The 20471-nt window shown below is 46.5% G+C and overlaps 1 protein-coding gene across 1 annotated transcript in view; it reads right to left on the reverse strand.

Annotated features, from left to right (window-relative positions):
- The window catches only part of LOC141113380 (protein-glutamine gamma-glutamyltransferase E-like), a 99786-nt gene that overhangs the window by 49161 nt on the left and 30154 nt on the right, over nucleotides 1-20471 (reverse strand). Inside the window, exons 4-5 of the mRNA XM_073606442.1 lie at nucleotides 9660-9859; nucleotides 8547-8636 (exon numbers count right to left, since the gene is read on the reverse strand). Coding sequence (XP_073462543.1) covers nucleotides 8547-8636; nucleotides 9660-9859 — 290 coding nt within the window. The remainder of the gene's footprint in view (nucleotides 1-8546; nucleotides 8637-9659; nucleotides 9860-20471) is intronic.

Genomic DNA, 20471 nt, shown 5'->3' on the forward strand with positions numbered 1-20471 from the left:
GCCTCAAAGTAAGGCTAGTCCTGCGCATGAGCAGGGCTGATCTAAATGGAAAGGAGGACAAATAGCTCTGTTTAAACAGAGAGCCTTTTGGATAAACAAGTAAAACAGAGGTAGAATATAAATCGAAGGAGAAAAACGGTGGAAATGCCTGTGTTAAGGGGGATTATACTGAAGGAATTAAATATTTCCCCAGCCACGGTGGATAAATTTAACCAAGAATTTTTTTCCTTAGTGGATGAATCCCTGAATGAGGGGGTAATAGACAGAGATGTGGGACTTCATACGTATTCGGCACCCACGCCAGCCCACATTCTATGCACTACCGAAGGTGCACAAGAAGCCGATTGACCCCCCAGGAAGACCAATCATCTCTGGAAACGGTTCCATCACAGAGGGTATTGGTCAAGTCATAGACCAATATCTGAGACCCCACGTCAGGGACCTTCCATCTTATACCAGAGATACAATACATCTACTACAAATCTTGGACAATTTAACCATCTCCAACTTGGCTATACTCCTCACAATAGATGTAGAATCCCTCTATAATAGCATCCCACATGATCTGGGCATTGCAGCAATTGAACGAGTCTTGAAACAGAGGGCCACCACGGACTGGAAATTCAATTCTGCTCATGTTAGAATACATCTTGAGACACAACACCTTCTTGTTCAAAGGCTCCCACTACCTCCAGGTGCAGGGGGTGGCTATGGGGACTTGCTGCGCACCCTCATATACCAACCTGTACCTGGGGGAGTGAGAGAATTACTTTCTACAGGGGGAATCAGCATCTTTATACACTTGCCACATTTGTATGTGGCAGAGATACATTGACGCTCTCTTTATCATATGGGTCGGCCCCCCCAAGAAGTACTTCATGATTGCTTAAAACTTATGAACAATAGCGTCAATCTCTTTCACAATGACAAAGGACGTCCACGAAGTAAACTTAGATGTCACTATCTTCAAGAACTGACGGAGGACTCTCTAGTAGACTCTACAGAAGAGACCGCAGGCAACACTGTTGCATGCAGATAGTTTTCAACCAGAACCAAAAAAAAAAAAAAAAAAAAAAAAAAACACAACCAATCCCATATAGTCAATTTCTTTGCCCTTTGCCTCAGAAGAAACTGCAGTACCGATGAAGACTTCCAGAAAGAGGCTGATCAACTTACCATCAGACTTATGGATAGGAGTTACACAAAATCTTCTCTCAAAAAGGCCTTCAATCGGGTCAAACGAACTAACAGAAGAGATTTAATTTTATCCAAAAAAAAAAAAAAATCCACGAAAGAGGATACTTCCACAAGAATTATCATGAGATTCTCTAACGAACACCATAGGATTAAGAAAATAATCTCCAAATACTGGCCTATCCTCACTGGTGATTCCACCCTAAAAGGGCTCATCAGCTCTGAACCACAAATCACATACAGGAAATCTGGCTCTATAGGAAATTCACTAACCCAAAGCGAATACAAAGGAAAAGCAAGAAAAGATCCCTGCAAAACATGGGGGACCTACCCATGTGGATCACGTGCTCAATGCAAAGTCATCGGCAGGAGGACCACACTGGCTTTGCTCAATGGGGAGAGCTTCTACCTGCGTCATTTTGCAAATTGCAAGATGGAGGGCGTGGTGTATCTCATGCAGTGCCAGTGTGGTGCCTTCTACGTAGGGAAGACTAGACAGGAATTTGGAAAACGAGTTGACAAACACATGCAAAGCATGCGGATTGGCAACTTATATCTACCTCTGGGTAGACCTGTCGCTAGACAGCATAACTATAGATTACCCCTTGTGAATTTCAGTCTAATGCCCCGTACACACGGTCGGACTTTGTTCGGACATTCCGACAACAAAATCCTAGGATTTTTTCCCGACGGATGTTGGCTCAAACTTGTCTTGCATACACATGGTCACACAAAGTTGTCGGAAAATCCAATCGTTCTAAAACGCGGTGACGTAAAACACGTATGTCGGGACTATAAACGGGGCAGTGGCCAATAGCTTTCATCTCTGTATTTATTCTGAGCATGCGTGGCACTTTGTCCGTCGGATTTGTGTACACGCGATCGGAATTTCCGACAACGGATTTTGTTGTCGGAAAATTTTATATCCTGCTCTCAAACTTTGTGTGTCGGAAAATCCGATGGAAAATGTGTGATGGAGCCTACACATGGTTGGAATTTCTGACAACAAGGTCCTATCACACATTTTCCGTCGGAAAATCCGACCGTGTGTACGGGGCATTAGACAGAATTCATCTACCAATCTGGGGGGGTGACTGGAACAAGGTTCTGCTCCAGCGGGAAATGCGCTGGATAAGATACCTTAGGGCCAGTTTGAATGAAACTGAAAGCTTTAGACCCTTTCTGGAGGGCTTTAGCTCAGGGAAAACAGACTAAAATAGGAACATTCACTATCCTGCTATTCTATCTTTACACGCCAAATTCCATCAAAGGCACGACACTTTGAGCTACCCATATAGCCCAAATATTCACCTTGGGAGCCGTATTCCTAACCTTACCTTAACAGTTTAATACCTCCCATGGTAATTCACATTAAGAGACCCCCTGACCCAAACCACCAAGGTATTGGACATATATTCAGTCCAAAAATCTTTTTTTTTTTAAGAGTTTTTTTGTATTACTTTTATTATTCTTTTTGTATTGTAATTCATATGTAATTTTATTTAGCTTGATTATTGTTGTATAAGGATTGCTTGTGTGACCGCATTGGAGAGAATAACCTCCTTCTCTGTTCCCCAGAGCTGGGGTTGTAGATCTGGACAACAATTGTAGGTCCAGACAATGGTTGTCCCATCCGTTCTTTTATCCCTACCTGACACAGGGGGGCCCACGTACTTATGTCGTGGCCCTAACCCCTATTAAGTCCCAATAGCGACTTGGGACCGTGGAGGGCTTCACTGTGTAGGTGGTTATTAGTCCTAATAGGACTCTCTCTCCCTGGCCCCCAGATTGGAGGCATAGGGAGAGAGAGCTCCCTAAAGGGTACAGGCATATGAAAACTATAAAATTCCTAATCCTATTTTATTTAATTGCATTTCATTCCATCAGTATAATCCCCCTTATCAACACAGGCATTTCCACCGTTTTCTCCTTAGATTTATATTCTACCTCTGTTTTACTTGTTTATCCAAAATGCTCTGTTTAAAACAGCCATTTGTCCTCCTTTCCATTTAGATCAGCCCTGCTCATGCGCAGGACTATCCTCACTTTGAGGCTAAGACAGTGTTCTTGCAGCGTCCGAATCACATGACTCGGATGTCACACATGCAGCTGATCGATAGGAGGAACGAGCAGTGTTGCGTAAGGAGCATGGCGTGTACTTCCCATGTACCGGCCAATCATATCCATACTTTATCTTTGACAGGGGGAGGAGAGAGGTGGAACATGGAATGGGGGGGGGGGGGGGTGTGGCAGCACTCTGCATCTGACATGTGGGGCGTTGCTATGGAGAGGTAGATGCCTCGAGTCATTTACATACTCCAAAACGTGAGGGGCGGGATACCGCGCCCCTACTACCAATACAGATTGTAAGCCAAGAGTTGCCACGGCGACACGAAGCTGACTCTAAGCCACACCCATATCCCTTTATTAGGATGCCAGAGACAGCTCATGGCAGGATTCTCAACTTGGCTTTGTACCGAGAGGTACTCTACAGCTTGGGCTCATCACTACAGGCGCCTGTGAACTCTTAAGACCCATATCCAACTACACCATCTGAAGGTAACCTTGCTAAGCTTATTATTTAACCAGTTTGAGAATAATTCTCTGAAAAACTCTGAATTTCTTTCAAATCACTATTTTAAAAAAAAAAAAAAAAAAAAAAAAAAAAATCTTTTGCTTTGTTTTCCATAGCAACCTCACTGGCTGCCTATTGGTTTCTTTGCAAAATATACCATGCCGTCCTGTAGAAGATACTAGAATGTATGGGCAATGATGTCAAAAACCCCCTGTAGCACTGGGAATGCATTTTTCTGTATCCACACAGAGAATGTAAGTCGCTCAATCCAAGCAATTAAACACAAGCAATATATACACTGCAAGTAACACTTATTCTCAAAACTTTAGAACGTGATGCAATCTTTCCCTGAGGAAGACTTTTTGCTATAAAGTTGAAACGCGTTGGAATATCGCTACTTGACGCCATCGCATCATCACAGGCGGTGTTCGTATCTTGTAGCAAGATGCATCGCGCTGCAGGAGCCTTGACTCCTTGGTCACTTGACGCCATTTTCTGATGGTTTTCTAACCGCACTATTATGGAATATGTCCTCTGTATTTTTTGTATATCAATAAACTATTTTATATTTTAATAAAATTCTTTGTTTACTGCATTGCCCTTAAAATCCCATACCGAGGTATGCATTTGTTTTCATGGGCAGGAAGTAGGCCTGCCACCCTGGAAGATTTCCTAGAAAGGTAGTTACCGGTAAGTAACTAGTACTTTTCTCTAGTCATCTTCCAGGACAGCACACCTGAGAGGATAAGCAAGTACCTCAGGCCTACCTTAGGGTGGGACCACTGCCTTCAAGACCCTCTTGGCAAACCTCAGTTCTGCAGTGAGCTTTACCTCCACTCCACCATGGCCTATTGTGCCTGTATGTGCTTCTTAGAACCACTAAAAAGATTAGGCAGAGACCCATCTTGTAAGACAAGCACACTACATTGATCAATAAGAGGGCCTGTCTTAACACTACCCTGTTCAGGGGAATAAATCTGCAAAAAAAAAAAAAAAAAAAAAAAAAAAGGGGGTTCCTGACAGGCAACCTTTTTTGTTCATTTTTATCTTCACGTCAACAAAGACTAAAAGGGAAATAGCTTAACAGAAGCTTGATCCTTGGGTTTTGAAGGCACGCCCAATCTATGGCTTTCCTTACACCTGAATGCTTACTTCAGGAGATCAAGTCCATAACAGATTAGAATACTCATATTGCTACATCTAGTTCTGCTAGGAGGGTGAAATGAAGGCCATGTACCAAGCCATAACCTATTCGGTCGGGTATACCTGTCAGGCGATAAAGTTCTTACACTTCTGTTCAGAGGAGTATTATGGCCTGAAGATGAACAAGCTTTTACTAAACAGAGTGATTTTTTTTGTCCCCTGGACAGCCAGCCACTAAGCAGTGGGGTTTTTATGTGGCAGTGTGACAAGGGCAATTGCAGGTTTGTGAGCTTCTAGTTTTTATTCACGAGTGCTCCAGGGCTTGGAGGTTCTCTTCCCAGGTACCAAGGTTTTTTTAAGAAAAAAGGCAAGGAATGTCCTGCGAGTCAGAGGGAAGGTTTCAGGTATAGTGATCGTTTGACACTAGGGAGTGTCGGTTGCCAGAGGATACATTGGTGATCCTCAAGGCACAGACCCATGGGACGTTGGGAATGAGCGCGTTACAGCTTAAAGCTACATTCATCGTTGGGCAGTTTTGCATGTTGCATTATCCCATGGGCTGGGTTATTTGCAGCCGGTTAGCAGCTGCTACAGCAGGAGTTAAAGTCCTCTACACTTTCTCCATCCAAATAGGAAACATCAAGAGCACTTGAGAGTGTGGCACACATTTTGGTAGAGTATGATGGGAGATTGGTTTGTATGTCCGGATTGTGAGCTACTTCGAGATGGAGCTTTTTAAAATGGATGCTGCAGGGTCATCAGGTTATGGGGCTTTGTACCAGGGCATTTGAGTGCGGTACGCATTCCTTGTTAGACACGGGTTTTCTAGGTCACATGGTGCTCCTTCTAGTTGTGCTGGCCATGGAAATCTAGGGCAAGTTGTTTGAAAATTAGGTTGAATTGACAACATGGGAGTGGTTCAAGTCATCAAGTCAGTTCGCCCCAGCCTGGTTTAAGGCTGTTGCGCCACAGGGTGCTTTGCTGCCTACAATTGAACATCTTTCTATATGTGGTGCACCTCCCTGGGGTAGACAATATGCTAGCGGCCTCAGTGTCATAGGTTCAGAGGGCTGGCACCAGCAGCTGAGCAACAGGGTGTTCCTTGGCATGGGTTGGCTGTGGGAGATTTTTATTTTATGGAGCTGGTATGGGATGGATCAGGATGTCAGCGAGTGAGGTTACAGGGACAGCTTACACCAAGTTATGGCAGGAATGGTGGTAGGTGTGGAGGCTAGCGTGGGTGGATCAGGTGCAGTCAAGGCAAGGATGAGGGTCCTTTATTTCATCTCTAGGAACATTGAGCAGGGAATCGGTGTCAACTATAGAGAAGAAGCTGGCGGACTTAGCGTTTTTCTGCAAGTTACAGGGTGGGGTGGATTGACTTGTTCTGTCTCACTGAGCCATGTGTAGAAGGTGGTGTCTCTATAGGGAGATTAGAGCGGTGTGACAGAACTCCCACTGACTGCTGTATCATTCAGTTTAAAGGGATGAGGTGGCAACTCTACTCTACCTGTCCATCCCCATGCGGAAATCCCCACCCACTGGGACGTAACGCATCCAGAACGAGGATAAGTCGTGACGTCACCCACGGCCATCGCGCATCCTCAGAGAGTTGTGTTTACACATCATCGCTCTAGCCTGCACTGGTTAAGTGCTTTATATGTGAGTGAGTAGCTTTTTAAATAAAATTGATTATACGGAGAGCACCATCTTTACCATTATTCTCTGTTCCATATGCCACTGCACTATCCGAGAGTGTCCTGATCCAGCCTTATGACGGAAGTTTTGAACGCTGAACCGCTGTGCTCCATACCTGTATGACCCATAAGGGAATGCCTATTATGACCCTCTATAATTAAAGGGTCCTCGTCAGGTGAGAGGCTACTCTGAATAATGGTGGTGGGCACATCGATTTGTCACCTTTTCCGGCATGCTGTTTGATTACACATGATTGTTTGGATTCACTGGGTGACTCATGGACTTTGTGATGTTTTGAACTTTGAGAGATTCTACTTTTATTGTGTTCTGTGGAAACTGACACAATCACGGCACGTAGTCATATTATACTTGTATTATTCATTTTATGACCTACATTGTACATTCTCCGCATTGCATGTTATTTTGTATGTTTATTTATTTATTTTTGTCCTTATTTAGCGCTGCACCATCTGCTTATACGGATGTTACAACAGCTTTTTGGTTCAACAGGCAGTAAAAGGGTATCGGAAGGGGTGGTATTTGGGTACAGTACGTGCTCTGGTAATAAGACAGGTGGAGTGTATTGCTGCACAGGTCAAAGGTGTACCAAGAGGGAAAGGGTGCATGAGTTTCCCTTGCCAGGTTCCACTGTTGTCCGGTGAGGCAGTTTGAGGTTTGCCCACTAGTGGGGGCACGGTGCTGTGGCATGGGTATCCATTGTCCAAGTTTCTGTTTATAGTCAATTTGTGGAGGGGTCTACGGGCAGCAGGTTTGGAGTAAGACAGTATGCCCACACTCCTTCCATATTGGGGTGGCCACAGAGGCTGCCCGGTTTGCGTGGGACAAGGCGGTTGTTGAGCAGATTGGGAGACAGGACTCCATAGCTACATTCGCCCTCGCTGGGGTGGCTAGCTAATCATGGAAAATGAGGGCGGGGGGGGGGGGGGGGTTGGAGAGAAAATATCATGCTGGGCGAGTAGTCATGGTGTAGGACAGCTAGCACTTCCAGGAGGGAGATGGGTGTCCGCTGGCTAAGAGTACCAGAGATGAGCATTACTTTGCAAGCCTTAAGAGGCCAATGGACAGTGTGGTACTACAGGTTGGTGGGAATGATCTGGGGGCTTCGCTTCAATAGGGAGCTTATGTTAGATTTCCAGTGGAAAAAAAAAAAAAACAACCACACACACGCTAAATTTGTAGGTTGAATTCTATTCAGAACGGGGGCATGGTCACTCACCATTTAGTATTGGAGTCAGATACCAGGTGGTATTTAAGGGGGCTATGGGTCCATTTATTTATTGGTGGTGGGTATTGACTTGTGGTCCCTGGGGTTGCAGGATGGCATTGTGCATTGCATGTGTGGAGGGGCCCTCAAGGGTAAGGTGTCACCCTTTTGGGCGGTGGTCGGTCTTTTTGACAGTGGAAGAAAAGACGGTTGAGATGGAAGTGTGGGGGCTCATTGGTGGTATGTGCCCCTCTGGTGTATTCCAGTCACTAAGGTTAGTTAGAATACGGTAATTGTTCACTGCAGGTGTGGGTTGTCTCCGAGCTGGAGGCCTGGTATGGTAAAAAGGTCCTGCAGTGTTACAAGCTGAAATTCTGAGTGCCGTCAATAGCCCAACAGGCTGATAAGTTGTTTGTTACAAGGCTGCAATGGTCATTTGTACTCCAGTTCATGTGTGGCCTCATTAATTTAGTTAATAGCAAGGGGCATGGTGAGTACCGATGGTCGGGCAGACACAAAACAAGTTGGGACATCTGGTCAAGGGAAAAAAAAAAAAAAAAAAAAAACACCCCACACAGCATTCACAGCTGTGATCTTTTTGGGGTACTACAAAATAAGGCAATAACTCCATGAAGTGTATTCCTGCTGTGTAGCAAAAACTCTACCAGATGGGACAGATAACCTTAAGTCCCCACACCCATGCTACCTGACCTGCAAGATGCATGAGAAGTCATGCACCATGTCTTCCAGTGGGTACCATTTGTGTGCAACTCCAGGTCCCAGCTCTTTGGATCCACAGACCTAAATATTACACAGGTAACACGTGCAAATTTTAGTTGAACAAAACGGGGGGGGGTTGGTTGGTCATGGGGGATTGCCAATGCCGGTCTCCCTAGAGGCATTCAGCCAACAACCCCTGGCTGTGTATCCCCAAGAAGCAGCAAGGTAGAATAATGAGAAACAAAAAAAAAAAAAAAATCCCCCCCCCCCCCCCACATACAAAATATGGCATGATATGCAGATGAGGCAGTAAATATAGGACAATACAGGACAAACAATCTTCAATCTTTGATTATGTCTAATGTGCAGCAATATAACAATATTGAGCAAAGATGCACCACCCTCAGTGCCGGTTCACACTGATGTGAGTTCATAACGAATATGATGCGTCAAAAACATTCTAAATTCGCATGTCATCCATAAAGTCATTGTTTAATGATGGTTGTTCACATACATGCGTTGCGATTCCTCTATGAATGCGAAAAAAAAAAAAGTCTTGTGCGAGTTTACAGCGTTGCAAATTTAGTCTCCATAGACATCAATGTAAATCGTTCTGGAATCGCATTGTTGGTTCAGATGTGCGAATTCCACCACACTACTCTCCACAAAAACCAGGAAGTACACAGGAAGTTAACACCTTTTTTACATTATGATTCTATTGGCTAGAACATCAATCGCAGCTATGTCCAACTCCTGAAATTTGCGGAGAGGGAAAAAAAAAAAAAAAAAAAAAAAAGGAACAGATTCACAGCACAGCAGTGTGAACCAGCACTCAATGCATTTCCCTGCTGAGCGCCAAAATTACAAGCAACGTTCACGCTGTGTCCAGACAGACCTTGTACATGTCTGATCTGCAGCAGTATAACAATTCTGAACAGAGTTAGCGCAACCCTAAGCCTAGGTCCATAGTGAAGCAATTGGGCATGCGACTCATGTCAAATCGCATGCCTAAAAATCAACAGACATTGCCGTTAATAGCACTGTCTGAATCAGCACGCCACTTTGCTGTGCCGCACCAATCACCAAAGGCAGTATATGTACTACCCCTGGCCCAGGTTCAATGTGCATTTCTGCTGTTTTGCCCAACAAGCCAGGACCATCAATCTTCACTGCTGCCTTTCTTGTGCATGTCTGATTTGCAATATAACAATCATGAGCAGAGATGTCACTAGACTTGATGTGCATTTCTGCCATGCAGCACAAAACCAGAAAGTACAGAGCACCTTCACTGTTGTATCTCTGATCTGTAGCCAAATAAAAGCAGTAAATTTAGGATATAAAAGACAAACAATCCTCAGTTTGATGCATTTTTGATGTACAGCAATACACCCCTTATGAGCAGAGATGTCACAAATCTGAGTGCATTCCTGCTGTGCCACAAAAGATCCCAGCATAGACAAACCTTCACTACTGAGCTCTACTGGTGTGCAGGCCGAGAAGGAGTCATGGTGTATCCCTTTATGAAATAACCAAACACAGGCAATTTTTTTCATAGGCATAGCCTGGGCTGTAGATACTAACCCTTCACCACCAGTGAAGGAACACATTTTAAAATGAAAATCTAAAGTGGTTTAACATCCCTCTACTTTAGTAGCTGTTGTCCTACTTCTATTCCCTGAATCTGAGCAAACTTAGCCAGCTCATACACAGGTGGGGCTAATCAAACCCTTCCAGCATCAAAGGTCTAAAGCCCCTTTCACGCGATCGGACTGTTCAGGTCCGCCTGTCAGTTTTGACGGCGGACCTGAATGGGCGCTCCATGTTAGCCTATGGAGCGACAGATGTCAGCGGGGACATCTCCGCTGACATCCAACCCGGTCCGATCCGCTCTGCTAAAAGTGGACGGATGGCCCTACGTCCAGGTCTGTCGCTGGCGGATCGGGTGAGATCTGATGAAAAACAGACATGCTGTCTGTTTTCATCTGATCCCTCCATAGGCAGCAGCTTTGTGAACCATGGCCAAAAAAGTTTTACCCATAAAGGTAGACTCTTCACCTTCGACAAATTCCACAACTGTTCCAGCGACTATGTAGTGTATTGCCTTATATGCCCCTGTAAACTTTTGTATGTAGGCTGGACCATCTGCCCATTAAGACAGCGCTTTGGCAAGCACCGTCGTTTGGTTGAATTAGGCAGCGACAAACAGTGTACCACGTCACTTTTTAAAATATCATGCTCGCTCCACTAGAGGCCTACAAGTCTGGGTCATTGAGTCCATACCAAAAGATCTGTCTGAAGCCGAGCGTTTCGCGTTTGTGCTAGCACGAAACGTTCTGGATTTATATCCTTGACACGCTTGAGGAACTGGAAATTAACACTATCTTCTAAATATTCAGAATGGTTTCTTTTGTATTTATCTTTGTTTAGCTTGCCTGCCCACTATCGGCTATCTGGTAATAATGTTATTCACGCATTGTTGCATATATCATTTTTATGCAAATACATACAAACAATACATACAAACAAATTGCATACAAATGCGATCATGTATGCGAGGAACTGGAAATCAAAACCATCCTATATATTCAGAATGGTTTCTCTTGCATTTATCTTTGTTTAGCTTGTCTACCTACCATTGGCTATCTGGTAATAATGTCATTCACGCATTTCTTGCACATATCAGTTGTATGCGATTATGGGTGCTCCGTAAGTCGCAATCTAATATATTTAATCTTTTTGTTTTTATTTTGTCGCACCAATCATTCAGGGGCGTGACATTTAGCATATTGTATGTATCATGTATAGCAATAATCTTTTATTTTTACTTTTGTTTCCATTTTTATTATACCCAATTTTTTTTTTTCTTCATTTTTATTACACTAGTACAGACATAGGTTTTACATATACATATATACACCCTTTTTCTTTTATCATCCATTTTCTATTTTTTACATTGCCATATAATTCTTCTTTCATTTTTTTAAATTAATTTTCACATCTCCAAACCCCCCCCTTTTTTTCCCATTCTCCAATTTACCTTGTGATCATGTCCTCATAATATATTTTTATAATACTTCTATGATAGTTTTATCATAAATGCTCAGATATATATGCATATATATATTTTTGAGACACATCTTCTTTTAATCATTCACCCATTTTAGACATATAGTTCTCTAGTAATCTTTCTCCCCAGTTTTCTTTAACGATATCAGACATCCAGCTCCCTCATAAATATACAGATATGTGCTCCGGCCGTGTTATATAACATTGCTATTGTCCGTGTGTCATATTGACATTCATTCAATCAGTCCACCCATGACCTTTGATTAGCTATAAATAGCCCTTCACTTTTCCCTTACTCTACACTTGATAAAGGAGCGCGCATGTGCCGTGCAGACCCTGCGCATGCTCAGAAACGCGTTGTGTTTTTTCTCCTCATTGACAACATCGCCAGCTGCTTCCTGGGCTGCCGCTCTGTCCTCCCGCAGACAGGCTTTGCACCGTCCTGGCTTCCCCGCCAGACTGCGTTGTGTTTGGAGGCATCCCCGGGTAATCACTGCCTGTTCCCTTCCCCCTCTTCCATCAGGAATTACATCTGTCTGTTCTATATACCGCTCCTAAATGTAAGTTGATACTTTGATTTTATATTGGTGAATTAATGATTTTACTTAGTGGCGCTCCTCTCTCTCTTTTTTACCTGGATGGATCTGAGTTTGACTTCTCTCTACAAGAAGAGCTGCCTTTCGTGAATCTGGCCACACAGTATCCCACAAGAAAAGAAAAGTTTTATTCCGGTGTTTTGTTTTACCTATGACTTATCCTCCAGGGATCCTCTCCTGCATTAGACTGTTTCCTGGCTCCTGTCCAAGACTCCCAACACCATCCTGATTACACCGCGATTGATCCAGCTTTTAGACTTTATAATTCCATTAACTTTTATAGTCATTTGCCTTATAGCCTCTGAGCGCCAGTTCTTAGTTTAAGTGAGCAGAGAGGGACCTGTCATCCACCGGCTCAGCGGAGATCAACGGAGAGATCACCCGCTGAGCCGGCGGACCGAGGCAGACTGGCGTCCGCCTCGTGTAAAAAGGGGCCTTAATGAGCCCAGCCCTAGAGACCAATTAAGAGCCTCTAAAAAGAGGTGGTCACCAAATTAGTCTGGAGGTAAATGGCCACCTGCAGGCCTTCAGCAAGCAACTACCGGTCTACATATGTAGCTCTTACAGAGGTTTGCACAGAAAATCCTCAAAGGCTGTAGGAAGAGATTTATGGTAAATCGCTTCTAGTTCTACCATTGAGTGGACTGTAGTCCAAACCAACAAAAAGGTTTTTACCTCCTGCACTGTAAAAATAACCGCAGTGTAAAGGTGGAGTGGGATGTTAGAGCTTATGAAATGTTACCCAAAGCAAGTAACCCCCAAAAGGAGGATCTGTTCACAGGGGAATCCTTACTGTGCCTTCCCCATGCATTTCTGCTGTGCCACACAGATGCTTGATCCCTGCTATATCCTAAAAGTCGGGTCAGCTTGGGGAAACTTTGGATTCCTAGCAGCTGGGCTAATAGGGCTGGATTACCTAGTGCACCTGCTGACTAGGGGAGCTTACTCCTGAACCCTCCAGGTTCCTGCAAACCACTGCACATCTAACCCTACTTTAAAAACTTGTTCAGTGGTATACCTAGAAGTCTTCCAGGATGGCACCCTGAGAGATGACTGGTCCACCTGACAGGAAACACAATCAATCAAGAGGTTAAAGGCCCCCGCCCCTCCCGATGCTCCTCAGTTGTGACAAAGTATTGACGCACACCAGTGCACGAGAGTGAAAAACATAACCACCACCACACTCTAAATATTACATGTTTTCCTAAATAGAACGGGTGGGAAGTAGGCCTGCCGTCCTGGAAGACCTCTCAGAAACACCGTTACCGGTAAGTGTAACTGGTTCTTTTCTCAAGTCGTCTTCCAGGACGGCACCCTGAGAGAAGAGCAAGTAGCTCAGGCCTACCTTTAAGGCGGGACCACCGCTTGCAGGACCTTCCTGCCAAATGCCAGGTCCTGAGGAGATAGTAACTCCACTCTATAATGCCTCAGGAACGTGTTCTGGCTTGACCATGTAGCGGCTCTACATATCTGCTCCACCGAAGCTCTGGCCCTTTCCGCCCAGGAGGTTGCCAGAGATCGCGTGGAATGCACTCTAAGATTTCTAGGAGCTGCTTTACCTGACTGCTCATAGGCTAACGAAATGGTATGTTTAATCCATCTAGCTATAGAAGCCTTGGATGCCTGTTGGCCCTTCTTTTGGCCAGAAAAATTAACTAAAAGGTGGCTGGACCTTCTGAATTCCTTAACCCTTTCTAGGTAGGATAATAAACAGCGTCTGACGTCCAGACAATGAAAAGAAACTTCCCCTTCACTTTTGGGGTTACTACAAAAAGGAAGGCAGCACCACTTCTCGAGTCCTATGGAACTTTGATGCTACCTTAGGGAGGTACAGGGGGTCCTGCCTAAGTATAACCCTGTCCTCGAATAAAGAAAAAAATGGTTCTTTAATAGAAAAAGCCTGAATGTCACCTACTCTCCTAGCTGAGGTGATTGCTAGTAAAAAGGCTAATTTAAAGGTCAGGATCCTAAGGGGGATCTGATCTATCGGTTCAAATGGGGCCTTTGTTAACCCCTCCAGTACTAGTGTAAGGTCCCAAGGAGGACACCTGGACATTTGAACAGGGGACAACCTCTCCCTGACCAAGAGAAATCTCTTGATCAGGGGGTGTAATGCCAAACGTTTCTCAAGGAAACAGGACAAGGCTGAAACCTGCGCCTTAAGGGTCTTGGTTGCCAAACCTAGATCTGCTCCATCCTGGAGAAATTCTAAGATAGCAGGGATCTCTCTTTGGGAAGTCCCTCTCTCCTGGCACCAGCGAGAGAAAATCACCCAGGTCTTGGCGTAAATACGCCTTGTGACTGGCTTCCTACTAAGGAGCAGTGTATCCACTACTCTGTCCGACAGCCCCTTCTCCCGCAGGTTCTGCCTTTCAAGAGCCAGGCCGTCAGCTTGAAGAAGCTGGGGTCTGGGTGGTGGACAGGACCCTGAAGGAGAAGATCGCCCCGGACCGGGAGGTGAAGCGGTGGGGCTATGGACCAACCCTGCAGGGTTGGAAACCAGGCTCTCTTGGGCCACCAAGGGGCTATTAGAATCAACTTGCTTTTCGAGAGGAACAGTTTTTGAAGGACCCTCGGAATTAGTCCCAGAGGGGGACAGGCATAGGAGAGTCAGAAGTCCCAGACCTGTGCCAACGCGTCTATCCCCTCTGAGCCTCTCTCTCTCGAGCAAGGGAAAAGAATCTCTTTACCCTTCTGCTCTTCCTGCGGGCAAAGAGATCTATCTCTGGAACGCTGAATTGCCGACTTACCAGGGAAAAGACCTCTGGATTCAGTTCCAATTCCCTCTGCAGAATCGGCTGCCGACTGAGGTAGTCGGCCTCTACATTTAATGTCCCCTTTATGTGGACTGCAGAGATGGAAGGAAACCGACTTTCCGCCCAGGACAGGATCTCTGCAGATAGGGATAGGAGTGCTGTAGATCTGGTACCCCCCTGATGATTCAGGAACGCCACTGCCGTGGCATTGTCTGACAAGACCTGCAACTCCTGGCCCCTGATCCTTCCCTCGAAAGCCTTTAGTGCTTCTCCTATGGCCAACAGCTCTCGAAAGTTGGAGGAGGCCCTTCTCTGTTCTGAATTCCAGGACCCCTGAGCTATTAGTTCCTCTAGGTGGGCTCCCCACCCCCAGGAACTTGCGTCTGTAGTTAACCTGAGAGGCTGAAGTTGGCTCCAAAGGAGGCCCCCTTGAAGCCTCTGAGGAAGGAGCCACAAGTGAAGGGAGTTCTTTACTTCTACCGGAATGGCTATCTCTATGTCCAGAGAGTCTCTTCTTCTGTCCCAAGAGGATAGAAGGAAGTGCTGGAGGGGCCTGGAGTGTAGCTGTGCCCAAGGAACTGCTGGGATAGCTGACGTCATTAGACCCAGAACTCTCATGATACCTCTGTAGGAGATGGTGCTTGCCTGTAACAGCGACCTGACCGCTGATATGAGGCCCTCTACCTTGCCCTGAGGTAGAATTAACTTTTGTTCTGAGGAGTCCACCAGGAAACCTAGATACAACTTTGTCTGAGCAGGAGTCAGTGAGGACTTTTCCCTGCTGACAATTCATCCCAGGTCTTCTAAGGTCTGCATTACTCTGGATAGATCCAGAAGTAGTTGATCCCGACTTAGACTGTAAATCAAAATGTCGTCCAGGTAGGGAATCAATGCCACTTCCTGGAGGTGCAAAAAAGCCACCACCTCGGCCATGACCTTTGTGAAGACTCTCTGACTGGATGCCAGTCCAAAGGGGAGGGCTGTGAACTGCCAGTGTTGCACTCCCTCTGGAGAGGCGATCGCAAATCTCAGTAAGCTTTGATGGCCCTGAAAAATGGGAACATGAAGGTAGGCGTCTTTTAAATCCAAGGTCACCATAAACACTTCTTTGAGGAGATGTCTCCTGAGGGAATAGACACTCTCCATGCGGAACTTCTTGTAACGAAGAAAAACATTGGAGGTTCCTTAGATTTATAATAAGACGATACCTTCCTGAGGGTTTTGGTATCACGAAAATGTGGGAATAAAACCCCTGACCCTGCTGGTCCACTGGAACAGGTATTATAACCTCCTGACTGGCCAGCTCTCTTATATTCTGAAGGATTCCTACCACCTTGCAGGGATCCCTGGGAAGGTAGGTCAAGAGAAACTTGGGGGGTGGAGGGGAGAGAAACTCCAATCTGTAACCCTCTCTTATGATCCGAAGTACATAGGGGCTTTGGGTGATCCTTTCCCACCGAGAGGCAAAAGTGGGAAAGTCTGCCCCCTACCGGAAAGTCATTTGGGGGTCTTGTCAACTGACTTCTGGCTGGAAAAGAGAACGCCAGTTTTTTGTTTGTCTTTTCCTGCGCCCCAACATCTATTAGGGGAGACCTTTTTCTCGGGGAAGCGATTCCTTGCCTGGGGGCCAGGAAAAAAACGCTTCCTCTCTCTCCTAGGTTTAGTAGGAAATTTTTTCCCCTTCTCGGTAGATCTGGCTAGAGCCTGATCTAGGCCAGCACCAAAAAGGAGCGTCCCTTCAAAAGGGAGACCACATAGATGGGTCTTGGATGAGCTATCCCCATCCCAGGTTTTAACCCAAAGGGCTCGCCTGGCTGAGTTTAGTAAGGCACCTGTCTTAGCGGTTGTACGCACTGTCTCAACCGCAGCATCTGCTAAATATGCGACAGCATTCCCTATGACCTCCAGAGAATCCAGGACCTCCTTGGATTTTGAGGTTCGGGATACGTGGTCCATTAATTTACAGACCCACGTGTCAGCATTCCTCGCGATGCAAGCTGAGGCCAATGCGGGGCTCATAGCCGCAGCGTTAGCTTCCCAGGCTCTGCGTAAAATGGTTTCAGCCCTGCGATCCATTTGATCCTTTAAGTTACCGGTATCTTCAAAGGAAAGATCTGACTGCTTAGAGACCTGTGCTAAGGAGGCGTCTAGTCTAGGAGTTTTGAAAAACTTTTCCTCATTCTCCTCAGAGAAGGGGCATCTACGCTTCCAGGTTTTATATTTCAGAAGCCTTCTTTCTGGTTCTTTCCATTCCCTTAAGATGACTTCCTTAAGGGCGGAATGTACCGGAAGGACCCTGGCCTGTGGTTTAATAAAGCCTCTATACATCCTATCCTGAGCGGACACCTGTGCAGCAGGCTCCTGAATCTCTTCTGAGGCATAAATAGCTTTCAGAAGATCTTCCATGTCGTCGGCAGAAAATATATGTCTGCTAGACCTGGATTCCTCCCTCCCATCCTCCTCTTGGCTGTCCACCACCCCTTCATCAGAAAACTCCTGATTAGGAACTTCTAAATCACACTCTTCCTCTGAATCGTGGGGGAGTGGATACTTCAGTACCTCCGCCCGATACCTCCTAGAGGAGGCGGAGCTCTCCTGGGAAGAGGCATCCTTACTAGAGTGAGCCTCTGAATCCCTAGGCTTAAGGGTGGCCTGAAAAGACTTTAAGGTGGACAGCATCTCAGTTTGCACAGTAAGAAATTCCTTCATTATCTGAGATGTCTCCTTCCCTGTCAACTTCTGTATGCATTTAAAACAGAAGGGCTTTGGATGTTCTGGGGGTAGCCTGTCATTACAGTTCCCACATCGTTTAGAGCGGGTGGAGGATTTCACAGGACGGCTGGCAACCTCACGGGCAATAGCGTCGTCCCCTGAAAAAAAAAAAAAAAAAAAAAAAAAAAAAACACACAGGCATACAGTGTGAGAGTCGGAGGAGAAGAGTTGGGGTACCCTCCCCCTCTAAACCTCCGAAGGCCGGTCAGACTCACCCTGTGGTCTCTTCCATGGCCGCAGACCCTGCAGGTCTCTCCTTCTCATGTTCCATGCTACTTCCAATCTCTCCCTGGGAGGTGCTGCATACAGGAACGCAGAGGAGACATGGGCGCCTGTTCCCTGTGGCTTTTTATATCCTCTGTATGCTGGCTGCAACTCGCCACCGCCATCTTGCCGAAGACAGGAAGTGATACTGGACCTGAGGTCACTTCCTGGTGCAGCCCTTCCCACTCCCTCCTCTTAGAGGAGGAAGTGATGTAATTTCCTGATCTTAAGGAAAATGGTGCTGAGCTACACTCAGCAAGGTCCCTGGAAGAAAAGCTCTCCAGGTAGAGCTTCTTGCCGCGCGACCTCCCGTGAACGGTCGGTGGACAGGCGGACGAATGGCAGCCCTGGCCAGACACCAGAACGGGTCCCAGACTCACCTCCTGTGGTCTTGTAGCCAGTAGAAGGAAAACCACCAACTCCTGCAACTGCACGGCCACCGCACAGGTAAGGAAGGGCAACAGGAAATTTGGCCCCTGAAGTTCTGGGTACACCACCGCACCCAGGGTTCTTCAGCACTCGGGGGGGGGGGGGGGGGGCTCTTCCATGGAAAGAAGCACGGTCTGCTGCCTCTCCCCCCCCCCCCCCCGAGACACGGATTGGGAAACCCCCCAGGAAGGATGAGAACCATCCGGCCGGACCCAGAGGCTTCCCAGGCATTTGGTCCGGCTCCCAGGGGGAGACCACCAGCCCCAGGCTTTTAGGTCAACAGAAAAATAACAAACGGTTTCGCTGTGGGGAAACAATCAAAAACTGAGGAGCATCGGGATGGGCGGGGGCCTTTAACCTCTTGATTGATTGTGTTTCCTGTCAGGTGGACCAGTCATCTCTCAGGGTGCCGTCCTGGAAGACGACTTGAGAAAAACTTTGTATGTACCAGGTCTCCCCTCTTCACCCCTACAAATGTACTACAAATCAGGCTTATAGGGAGAGGCTGACAACCTACTGTTGTGATAACCACAGCATGTGATGTAAGAGGGAGCTGTGGCTGGTGGTTTTAGCAGAAGCTTCTGGGCTATTTGTATCCAAACCCTGGGGGGGGGGGGGGGGGGGGGGGGGATCATCTCAAATGCTCAGAAACCATCTGGTTGGTATTAGGGATTTTGCTGCTAAATTCCCAAGGCACTCACTGCCATCTTCCCCTTTGCCACAGCCAACGGGCTCGCTTTTCCAATCATATGGTCCACATGCAAGAAGGATAGCCACCAAAGTGCCCCCCCCCCTCCCCCTCCGAGACTTCAACAGGAGGAAAGCCATGCAGAGAAAGGCTTCCAGCAAGACACCACATCTGCACGTGTAGAATCACTGTCTATGGCAACAGTCTTTAACAGTTCCTTACACAAAGTGTAACGGTTCCTTCACTTCTACTACAACCACTTCTTGTAGTTCAGCTCACTGAGCTCCCAGTCTCTCACTAGACCAGACGATTCTCTGCCACAGAACCCCTTGAGTGCCTCCAAACTTCAATGTAGGATCTTCCTCAAGCATCACCCCCGCTTCTCTGCTGGGTCCCCAACTTGGCACTCAAGATACTTCTCAAGCATCACCCCACTGTCCTACTTGGTCCCTGGCTTAACACACAAGGCTGCTCTGCATGCATCACCTCTGCTGGCTGGGTCCCTGGCTTGATACCCACTGAAGTTTTGATTCTTCAGAGTCCCCTGGTTGGTGAGAATACTGCTCCAGTACTTGCTTCAGTTACTCACTGTGGTTCCTGGTTATAAGGTGGTTGGTCCCTTAGTGGCGACAGCATCCCCTCTACCTCCAACCATGACAGGTTCTCCAGCTGGCAGAACCGTCACTTCTGGTTGGACTGCAATATGAATCTAGATAGACACATACATATACTCTCCCAGCAGGCCAAGGGATCCAAGAAAACCCCTGCCTATTGGCAGAGATACCTCATACATAAACTGACCTTGCATTGCCCTCTTCTCTAATGCCACCAGGTACCCAGCCACCTAGCGGCAGAAGAGAAAAGTGCAGCAGTGCCAGACTTAAAGTGGATGTAAACCCACTACCATCATTTGCAAGATATTAAACAGTTAACATCTATAATGATATACATGCCTCCTGCTTGTATCTGTTTGTTTTATTACTCACCCCCTCAGCTGTAATTTGCCCTGCAATATTGCCAAATTGGTGGGAGTTTCTCATTCCCGGCACTCGGTGTTGTGACATCAGAGGACTCCTCCGCCCACCGCTACACTCCCCTGGCCGGCATTGCGAGGACGAGCTTCGTGCCAGGGAAGACTGACGTGCATGTGCAGGAGTGACAGAGCACGTTCTGTGAAGAAGCAGGGCGTGCTCATGTTACTCCTGTGCATGTGCAGAAGAAATCTTACTCCTCCGTCCCCCTCCGTGTCTTCCCTCTCTTCTACAATCCTCTCCTCTACCGCGGGCTGCGCGGGGGGGGGGGGAATCTGTCAGGATGGAGAGCGGAGAAAGGGGCCGGTATATTA

The sequence above is a fragment of the Aquarana catesbeiana genome, linkage group LG12, assembly GCF_042186555.1.
Source record: "Aquarana catesbeiana isolate 2022-GZ linkage group LG12, ASM4218655v1, whole genome shotgun sequence".
In the NCBI taxonomy this organism is placed as follows: domain Eukaryota; kingdom Metazoa; phylum Chordata; class Amphibia; order Anura; family Ranidae; genus Aquarana; species Aquarana catesbeiana.